The 11,152-nt window shown below is 51.9% G+C and overlaps 1 protein-coding gene across 1 annotated transcript; it reads right to left on the reverse strand.

The window, feature by feature from the left end:
• Positions 1–3,195: 3,195 nt before the first annotated feature.
• Positions 3,196–4,893, reverse strand: LOC124651437 (trans-cinnamate:CoA ligase, peroxisomal-like). The gene has a single exon (XM_047190534.1). It carries the CDS (start codon positions 4,891–4,893, stop codon positions 3,196–3,198), a length of 1,698 nt encoding a protein of 565 aa, XP_047046490.1.
• Between the last annotated feature and the right edge of the window lie 6,259 nt (positions 4,894–11,152).

Genomic DNA, 11,152 nt, shown 5'->3' on the forward strand with positions numbered 1-11,152 from the left:
GGCGAGGCTCCGGCGTGCGCTCCCTGTTCCGGTTTCCGGAGGGCATCACGTTGTCGCGGATAACAATTCCACCATGCCCTTGCGGCCTGGTGTTTCCGGCTGGACTACGGCGACGAGGGGGACGCGGGTAACCATTAGGCGGAGGAGAGGCGTTGCGGTACTTGTCTCGTCCAGAGTACATTGCGTCCTTTCCCTTTCTCGGATCTGACGGTGGCGTCTTTGATGGTACGGGGATTGGATTTGGGTGTTCCCTGGCTCTCCTTCTGCGTTCCGAGGATCCGGTTCGCGACTCGTCATCTCGATGGCGATTGTTGTGGGCGTCCTTCTGCGCAGTGGAGACACAATGCTCCGGGTTGGATTCCAACCTGCGCGAAGTATCTGCCTTGCTCTGCTGTTTAACCGCTGAAGCGACGAGCGTGCGCAGGTAGTTGATGTCAACCTCCTCGTCACTTTTCTTCAGAATTTCTGCAGCTTTTGCCAAATTGTCCTTTGGGGTAGCGAGCGGCTGCTGTTCGGCAGGGGTTGCGAAGTTGATCCTGCGGGGAGGGATTGCTTCTCTGACGATTCTATCAGCCTCCGCCTGTGCGTAGGTCATTTTCACCTCCCACTCCGCTCTCATACTCTTGACTTGCTCGAGCGTTGCGGTGACTTCGCGATCCTGTCTTTCAAAACGATCCATGATCAGTGCAGCTTCTTCCCTCTCATCCAATATAGCAGCTGCGGTATTGGCAAACTTTTTGGCTGTGGCCAGCATCTCCTTTCTGGTGGCCTCTAAAGCCTCCGGATCTGCGGCATCGCCAGGAGTTATTGGCTTGTTGAGGACGTCTGACTTTGCGACCAAATCCATGCGTGCTTGTGCAACTATCTCTTCGAGCGACAGGAGGCTCTCCGGGGAAGGATCCCTACGGGGCCGTTCCCGCGACATCGGAGATCCATGGTGAGATGGCTGGGGGTCGGATTGAGTGTCCGCCGCTTCGATCCGTCTTCTCCGAGCGCTGCTACAGTTGCAAGTACCTGCTTTGGCTGGACGGAGTCGACTTCAGGCTGTTCACCGTATCCGAGTTCCGTCACCTTGCGATCAAACTCTGCAGTGTCCATGGACTGGGTGTCTCCGGAGATTGGGCTTAGGTTTCCCAAAATCGATTCTTCAGCCGGAGTCCTGCTTTCTCCGACAGCCTCCTGCTGATCCGGAGCAGCGTTGTTTTCCGGGGCCTCGACCTGCGCGGGACCAGCTCCGACTTCATGAGGGGCGGTTCCGGCGGTATGGGCCAAGAAGTGTACGAAGTGACACCTTTGCTTCTCTAACACCCGGGAGACCCGGGCGGATCCGCATTGGTCTTCCACCGTTACTTCTCGCTCAGGGGCGGATTGGGTGGGTTTTGATTTTTCCGGATCTAAGGCGGAATCTTCGCTAGGAAGTTCCGAGCGTCTCGGATCGGATCTTCGCGACTGCGTCCTGCTCGCGCGGCGGTCGCGTCGGCGCTACTTACCGGTGGGTTTCCGTCGGAATCGACGGTTTCCCCGATGAAGATGTGTATGCCGCCAACCGGGACGATGGAGAGCTTGACGGGGTCGGTTTTAGCCGGAATCCAACACTCATCCGGAGGGACGATCGGCAGATTTCCGGCGTAAAGGACACGCCCCACGGCGATGGTGTCGTCGTAGCTTCCCATGGCGGAACCCTCCCGGTTCCGGCCTCCAGACGCCGCAGGCCCCACGGTGGGCGCCAACCGTCGTTGCCTAATCGACGGTACCCCGGAGGAGGGATCCTCACGAGGGGGAGAAGAAGTAGGGGCCATAGGGCGGAGTGCACACGGGACGGTGGTACGCGAGTTACCCGGCTTCGGAACACCCGCACGATGACAGGGCCTACCGCCGCTTGTCCGGAATTATCCGGGCGCTTTCGCGTTGTTACAATGAGTTGTGGTTGTGCCTCTAGGGCTCCCGGGATCCGGCTTATAAAGGCGCACGGATCTAGGGTTTACATGGAGAGTCCTAGCCGGATTACGGATAGCCTAACTACGGTACAATATCTTGCCGTGCACGTCACGGATCCGCCTTCCATACACGTCGTCCCGGATCCGGGTTCCTCATGGGCCTCCATGGATCCGGGTCACTCCTATGTCGGTGCGGATCCGGCCTGCCGATCCTGGGCTGGACTTCTTCCTTCACGATCAACGACGAATCGGGCCGCCCGATGGGCCACATGCCTCATCACCGTCTGTAGGCCACCCGGGCTTGCCGGATCTAGGCACTGTCGATGGTACACCTATGAAGTATACCCACAACAGTGGTCCTTCGTCGGGCCACCGTCGACCTCACCCTTTGGAGATGGCGATATAAATCCTCGACCGAGGGAGGCTCGACACTCTCCATAGTTTCCTCTTGTATTCTGCTATGTAACTTGTATATGCCTCTCCCCTTCCCCTGTGTACCTCATCTGTACACCCTGTGGTATGGCTGCCAAGCCGCCTCGAGTAATATAACAAGCTGTGGGGATTAACTCCCCCCCCCCCACCGTAATTCTCGAAAAAAGAGTATAAACAGGCCAAGTAGCTATACATCCATTTCATGTACTCCTTTCCTTCCAAAATAATCTGCTCAACTTTAGAGAGAGTTGAGCAACACAAAATTGAGCAATTTATTTTGAAACAGATAGAATAGTACTCCCTCCGTCTCGGTTTAACAGACACGCACGCAGTTTAAGATAAACTTTGACCATTGATTTGGTAAATAAAATATAAATTTTATGTCTACAAAATTTATATCATTAGTTTCGTATGCAAAAAAGTTTTCCAATGATATACTTTTTGTGATATATTTCATATTTTATCGACCAAAATAATGATCAAAACAATTTTTTCAACTATATGTCCGCGTCTGTTAATCTGAGACGGAGGGATACAAGAAATGAACAAACAGCCACTACATGATATTCTTAGTTGAGATTAGATAGTTAACCGACTGAGAGTACTGTACTTAACCGTTTGGTCGATGATTTCTAAGGAGATCGATGTGCACGCACAACTAATTACAGAAAGATGTATTTAGTACTACAAACTGGACCCGCACATGACACTGTCCAAAAGCTTAACTAAGCAGAAGATAATGTCGCGCATGGTTATTATTTCCTTGCTGCTGTATTACACACAGTTTTGAGTTTTGACGGAATGCTTGTATTATAGCAGTCCAAAGTCAAAGCTTGGACAGTGCAGCCATGGTAGCGGGACGGAACGGGTCGGGCCTCTTCTTGTCCGCAGCCCTCGGCCTGAGCCCACGGGCCCTCCCGCGCAGCGCGAGCTTCTGCACCTTCCCCGTGGCGTTCTTGGGCAGCTCCTGGACGAACACTACCTTCCTCGGCACCATGAAGTGCGCCATCTTGCTCCGGCAGAAGGCCACCAGCTCCTCCTCGCTCACCTCACCGGCGCCGGAGTCGAACTCCTTCTTGAGTGCGATGAACGCGCACGGTGTCTCGCCCCAGTGCGGGTGCGGCATGGCGACCACCGCCACCTCTTGCACCGCCGGGTGGCCGTACAGCACTGACTCCAACTCGACGCTGCTGATGTTCTCGCCGCCGGAGATGATCACATCCTTGGAGCGGTCCTTGATCTCCACGTACCCGTCCGGGTGCACCACGCCCACGTCGCCGGTCAGGAACCAGCCGCCCTTGAACGCCTGCTCGTTCGCCTCCGGGTAATTGAGGTACCCCTTCATGACACTGCTCCCGCGCAGCACGATCTCGCCGAGTGTGACGCCGTCGCGGGGAACGCTCGCCATAGTCTTGAGGTCCTTCACGTCGGCGCCGGCGAGGGAGAGCGCGCTCACGCCCTGCCGCGCCTTGAGCGCCGCGCGCTCCGGCGCCGGCAGCACGTCCCACCGCTCCCGCCACTCGCACACCATAGCCGGTCCCGTGGCCTCCGTCATGCCGTATGCGTGCGTGACGTGGAACCCCAGCCGCTCCACGCGCTCGAGCAGCGCGGCGGGCGGCGGCGCGCCACCGGTGAGCACCTCCACAGCGCGGCTCAACGGCTCGCGGTGGGCGTCCAGAAGGACGTTGAAGAGCACGGGCGCGGCGCACATGTGGGTGACGCCATGGTCGGCGATGGCGGAGTACATGGCGTCGGCCGTGGGCGCGCGGACGCAGACGTTGGCGCCGCCGCGCGCCGCCACGCCCCACGTGAATGTCCAGCCGTTGCAATGGAACATGGGGAGCGACCAGAGGTAGACCGGCTCGTGTCCCACCCCCCACTGGAGGAGCAGCCCCACGGTGCTCAGGTAGGCCCCGCGGTGGCTGTACACGACGCCCTTTGGCGCCGACGTCGTACCGGAGGTGTAGTTGAGCGCGACGGCGTCCCACTCGTCCAGCACGTCGCGCGGCGGATGCCTTGCCGGGTCACCGCGCGCCACTAGCTTCTCGTACTCCAGCTCCCCCACCCGCACCCCCGTCGGCGCCTCGATGTCGTCGATCACCACCAGCAGCGGCAAGGACGCCGCGGTGATGCTCTTGAGGGCCTCTGTGGCCACGCGCGTGTACTGGTAGTCGACGAAGAGGAGCTTAGGGGCGGCGTGCTTCAGGATGGCGGCGACGCCGGCGGCGTCGAGGCGGGTGTTGATGGCGTTGATGACCGCGCCGGCCATGGGCACCGCGAAGTGCATCTCGTAGAGCGCCGGCGAGTTGGGCGCGAGCACGGAGACGACGTCGTTCCGGATGACGGAGAGCGCCTGGAGCGCGGCAGAGAGGCGGAGGCAGCGGCCGTGCGTCTGGCGCCAGGTGAAGACGGTGCGGCCGCAGACGAGCGAGGTGCGGTCGGCGTAGACGGCGGCGGCGCGCGGCAGGAAGGTGATGGGGCTGAGGGGCACGTAGTTGGCGTCGCGCTTCGGAAGGCTGTCCATGGCCGTTAATTCGACTATTGTGTTGCTGTGCGATGGAGGGGCTGCTTATTTATACTCGGCGAATCACTCAAAGAGGATCTCCGCTAGCACGTCTTATAGCGATCTCAATAGCTATTTGGACGTTTGGTGCGAATTTTGGGCCATACCGACACGTCTAATAGGTAGCTGATCAGTTTTGGAGACCAATACAACCGCCGACAATCCTGTGCCGGTTCCTTCATGTGGGGTGCTGAACGGACGCGCCGGCGACTCACGTCACGTAGCATTATGCGTGTGGGGGCGTCCTGGCAGCAAGAGTAGCCGCATGTCGCGATAAAATGCCCGCGTGGAGAAGGTCGGTCGTCGTCTTCAATAGGCGCGACGGTTCCCGAGGCGATGACGCAACGGTGAAGGAACGGGACGCTGTCCGCCAGTTCCACGCAGCGACGACATAGCGCACCTCCGCCCGCTATAAACCGCCCGTCACTCCCCGTGTTCGCCCATTCCACTGCTTCCCTCCTCCATCAAACCCTAGCCGCTGGTGCCATCTCCTCTCCACCGCCATGGCGCACAATCACGAGGCCAGCGGTTGCAGCAGTAACATCGGTGAAGAAAGGCCGCACAACCTCAACCTCGACGAGACGGAGGTGTTTTACCGAGCCCACCTACTTGTGCCGCCGAAGTACTGCCTCCCGCACAGGTGGCATTTGTCGAATGCCCACGCCCTAGCACACTACACATACCATTTCATCCATTGTCTCCCCCGAACAGTACCACACGAGAAAAGGATACTCTCCTGTCCTTCTCCAATGGCGCCGCCACAAGAGCCGTTGTGCGCCTCGACCACTGCTACCTGCCCCGGGGTGCCCACCCCGCCTCCCCCCCTCGGGGCTGGCCCTGTCACCAGCCCCCACACGATCGAACATACACGATCCACTCGGCTTTCTCTCTTTCTCTTTTTATTCTTTAATGTCTTTCAGCGTACACAAGTAAAAGGTAAGGTTGGTGGAGATTAAAGAAAAAGAGGGGGAGCAGATTATCGTCCAAAAATGAAGACCGGCAAGGAAAATGAGATGAATTCTTCTAATTAATAAATTGAGGTAAATCTTCTGTCTCTCTTTTGGAAAAAAAGAGAGGTCCAATGGTCCATACGTCATTTGGCTTCCTTCAGGTGGTGGTGGGTCAGAGAAATAGACTAGTTCAATTGTCCCACTAAAGACATAAATTTTTGTATCTAATCTAATCAACCCGGCCAGGTGTAGCACTTGAAATATTGAGATTTCCGTGGCTTAGCTAGCGAAGGAACGCGCTTCCAACTGTTCGCCGGCCTGTGCCAAACGTACGTTCGTGTAAGCTCTGCCAAATGTTGGTACGTATACCTCTGTTCTAAAATATAAGCTCTTCAGATTTTTTTTAAAAAGCTTTTATTTGGGAACATAGACAGTAACATTCAAGATAAATGCACGTAGCGGGCGCCTCATCCAGGCTACATTGATACTCCAGAAAACAATGTCGCTGACTTATCTAAATAAATTTCTGACATTCTTTTCCGGATGAATTGTGCTGGAGGAACTATCAAAATGAAAATTTGGTGGGATTATCGACCGAACATGCATCACTACTGGAACAACATCTTTGCTACGTACATTCCGCTCTGCCGACTGCAACTCACTAGTAGAAAAAGGGATTTAGTCTCGGTTCGAACCGAGACTAATGCGGCCCATTAGTCTCGGTACCTATTTAAACCGAGTTTAAAGCTTTCAGGGGTTTTAGATGAAAGCCCTATTTTTTAGTAGTAACTTTACGGTGTACCCATTTCGGCTTTGCCGAGTGTTTCCAGAGTATTGCACTCGGTGAAGGGAGAGCAACGTGGCAGCTCCTGGACGCACCTGACTTTCCCGTGTGCAACCAGGAAACACTTGGCGAAGAACATGCACCATTAATTAGCTCTAGGAGGAAACGGAGTTCACTTTTCTTTGCCGAGTACCTGCTTGAAACACACGGCTAAGTGCCCGAGTACGCATGAAATGGCACACAACGAAGATTTTGTGCTGAGGGATTATTTTGCTGCGTTGGCTTTGACGATTGTTGTACACGGTGAAGTCTTTGCCGAGTATTTTTCGCAGTTCGCCATGTATTTTTGGTACTATACTGCTTCGTGTAGTGCATGAAGGATGAAAAAAGGAGGATGCAGTATTGTACTATTATATGACTTTGGGCATCTCGCATGTGTTGCTTCCCGATCGCGAGCATGCATGTGTTTGGTATGACAAATTGCAAGCACATTGGTACAACGTGCCGATAATATATAAGCCCTTATATAGCAGACTAAAATAAATGGCTTATATTATGAAATAAAGGTATAGTAAAAAAGAACTCGTCTGACCAGAATATTGTCTGCATGCATGTTCGTTGCTGCAGATCTGATGCATCTTTTAAACATGGCACGAGTGTTCAAGTAATGCAAATCCACCGGTCATGCAGGCAGGGCCCGAAGCCAGCACATAAGAATTGGGTTCGGCTGAACCCAATAAAATTACGTTAAACCCTTTGTATTTGCCATTAACTTGCTCCAAAATTCTAGTTTGAACCCATTTATAATACTACCTCCGACCATAAATGGATTTTTATGTCGAATATTTGTCTAAATTTAAATTTATCGGTATACTAAAGAGTCTAGATATATGTAAATTTATACAAACTTTCAACATCTTCTTTATGGACAAAGATAGACTATGCAGTGTGGTGAACCAACAGTGTGAGATTTTCAAGCTTCGCCAGGGCGCGAACCCGTTCGGTGTTCATGCAATCCACCCAATTCCGTTTCTCACAGAGGCTTCAAGCTAGAACAGTGGCGGTCGCCGGCCATACATACGTTGCTCGCCGCCCACCCTTCCGCCGCCGGCGTTGGCCAAACAATCAATGACTAGATGGATCCAGCACGCTCTGCCGCGTCGTCATCTGCCAATGGCGTTTAGATTTTACGGCGTGACTTCTATTTTGCAGTTTCATATATGCCATCTTTTTTGGTTAATTGGCTCGGTCTGGCCTTGGCCAATGTCCACGAGAGGAACCATCAGCCCTGGTTAGCTGCAATGTAAAGGGTAAAGCAGCAAGACGCCAACCTTTCTTCGCAAGGCGTTTGATCAAGTAGTCAACCCCAATAATCGTCCTTTAAACATAAAGCTTAGCATGTCCCAACATCACAAACATGCTGAGAGCCATGCAAATAACCAAAGGCAGAGCGTGGAAAGCAGAGATTCCTGACCGTGTGGTTAATGCAGATTCTTGAACCACAGCTAGGGGGTCATAGAAAGCATGATTGCAGACCCCAAAAAAGTCAGTAGCACTAAAACCAACCCAGAACGTAGAAAGTAACATTGAGCAACCATCATGCAGTAAAACATCTAAAAAAATAGATATAACTGGAACCGATAGAACATACAATCCTGCATCTTCAATGTTCAGGCAATGGCCAACAATATGAGAGGCTCCCTTTGTCCCCTGGTAATATGCACATCCACATCTACAAGTCTAGCAAGCTCTCCCCAAAGAAACGCTTCGGCAAAGGCTGGACTTAATATGTTCATCATAGGCCAAGTCCCACCACCAATCACCTCACCATGATCATTCCTTATAATTGCTGCCATAGACCCCAACCCATTAGGGAAAAAGCATGCATCTATATTCAGCTTATAGTGGTGAGTCGGGGGTTTACTCCAGATTATCGCCTTTGGTGTTGCTCCCTGTTCTGACAAAGAAAAATTCATGGTTAGAGCTTTTATGGAAAACGCCGAACTAAATGGTGAAGCAACCTTCTCTCCTTTCACCCCTTCTCGACGCTGCCACCAAATATACCATGCCGCCACCACTATTGTTTCCTTCACACTGAGCGAACCAAGGACTGGTGAAAGATTCAAGTCAGCCCGGAGAATTTCTTCCAAAACAACACTCCCGGACCTGTCCAGTTTTGACCAGTGAGTTATAAAGTCATTCAAGCCTAATGCTGTCCAAACTTCCTTTGCTCGGCTACACGTGAACATCAAATGCATAATATCTTCAGCCCCCATCTTGCATATTGGGCATTGAGCTGGCACTTTAATATGGCGGTTAGCTAAAATTGCCATTCCAGGAATCAGACCATGTAAAGCTCTCCATATAAAGATTCTGATTTTGGGCGGAACTTGAAGTTTCCAAACAATACCCCACACCGGGTTACTTGACGATGAACTTTGGCTAGAGATGCTTCTAATTTTCATCCCAAACTGATGCTCCCATTCTGAATAATATGCAGAACGTACAGAGAAGCAAAAGTTGCTAGTCTTGTGCCAGGCCACAAAATCCTCCCCTAAATCATGGCTGATAGGGATCTGTAGTATTCTTCTCACATCCAGTGGGTTAAAATTTTCCCTTAGTAAATCTTCATCCCAAGAACCCGAAATTGGATCAATGAGGTCATCAACTGTCCTCAGTAGACAGTTCCCACGGGCAGTAATAATTTTGCGAGTCACGCTTCCAGGAATCCAGTGGTCTCTCCATATATTTATCCTTCTACCATTACCAACTCGCCAAATGTGCCCTCTTTTGAAAGTTTGTATACCACTCACAATACTCTGCCAAGTAAAGGAGGATCCTTTCTTAGGTCCAGCAGCCAGCAGATTACCATCTGGATAATATTTCGCCTGAAGAATCGTAGCACATAGACTGGTAGGGTTATTAAGTAATCTCCATGTCTGTTTTGCCAACATTGCCAAATTGAAAGAGTGTAGGTCACGAAACCCCATCCCTCCATCAATTTTTGGAATACACATTCTCCACCATGCCCTCCAGTGCATTTTTTTGTACTCCTCCGTATCTCCCCACCAGAAGCCTGCCATAGCATCTGTAATAGACTTGCAGATATTCTTCGGTATTTTGAAAACCCCCATCGCAAACACTGAAATAGATTGAATAACAGCTTTCAGTAAAATCTCTTTTGCTCCCATAGACATTGTTTTCTCCTTCCAACCATTCAACCTGGCTATCACTCTTTCCAATAAATACATGAAGTTATCACTCCTGTCCGTTCCCACCATAGCAGGAAGTCCCAAGTATTTGTCAGATAAAGCTTCCGTTAATATATTAAGCTCAGAAACAGATTTCAGCTTTGACTTGGACATCAACATTGGGGCTAAAGTAGATACTACACTTCCCTTCACTCACCAATTTCCCCGAATTTGCGCAATATTGATCAAGTACTTGTCTCAACGAGGTTGCATTAATTAAGTTTGCCTTCATAAGGATCAAGGAATCATCAGCAAATAAAAGATGTGACACTGATGGTGCATTTCTGCACACCCTTACCCCTTCAATACCACGAACCTCCTCTTGATGAGCTAGTAGACTTGATAGACCCTCTGCACAAATAAGGAAAAGGTAGGGAGAGAGAGGATCCCCCCGCCTTAAGCCCCTAGTAGGAATAAAACCTTCTGTTTCTTGATCATTGTATCTCATTTTATATTTCACAGATTTCACACATGCCATCAGTAGCTCGACCACTCCAGGATGAAACCCCAACTGAAGTATCATTCTTTGAAGGAAAATCCACTCCACTCGATCATAGGCCTTATGCATATCTAATTTAACTGCACAGTATCCCACCTTCCCCTTCTTATTAGTTAACAGTAAAATGGATCTACCTAGGAGCCACAGCAGCGTTTTGACAATTTTCACCGTCCGATCGTACTTCTGAACGTCCCAGATCGCATCGTTGCGGCCTTTTCACCGTGTCATCCTCCTGTCTCGTCCGACCCACGGTTACAGGGCTTCTACTCCGAAAATTGACCTGGGCGGCCTCTGGCTAACTGGGCCACTGGGCCTTTCGTGTGGGGTTTGCTTCCTGTATGTGCTCGCCTCTTCCTTTGCTTCCTCGTCTGGCCATACGAGGGGGCGGAGATGGGAAGCAGCTCGGCTCCAAATCGTAGCCGCGCTCGAGAGGAGGTGCCGGTGAAGTGCCTCTCCCTCCCTGCAGGTTAGTTCTGCAGTGCCGCTCCATCGGCGTGTCTCTCCCCGCTTTCACTTTCCCGGCAGCAGGCGGCGGTCGATCTTAGGGTTTGGCGGTCACGATGCCGACCTGAAGGCTGCTACAGTGGCTTCAGCAGCGGTGCATGTGATGGGCTTGTGGCCACGGTGATGGGTCAATCATGCGAAATTTCTGCTCCGCCTCTTTGCCGCTCGCGACCACACGTCATCCATGAGTACTCTTCGTATCCTGGCCGTATTTTTGTCGAGTTGGCACTGA

This window comes from Lolium rigidum, chromosome 5 (genome assembly GCF_022539505.1).
Source record: "Lolium rigidum isolate FL_2022 chromosome 5, APGP_CSIRO_Lrig_0.1, whole genome shotgun sequence".
NCBI classification, from domain to species: domain Eukaryota; kingdom Viridiplantae; phylum Streptophyta; class Magnoliopsida; order Poales; family Poaceae; genus Lolium; species Lolium rigidum.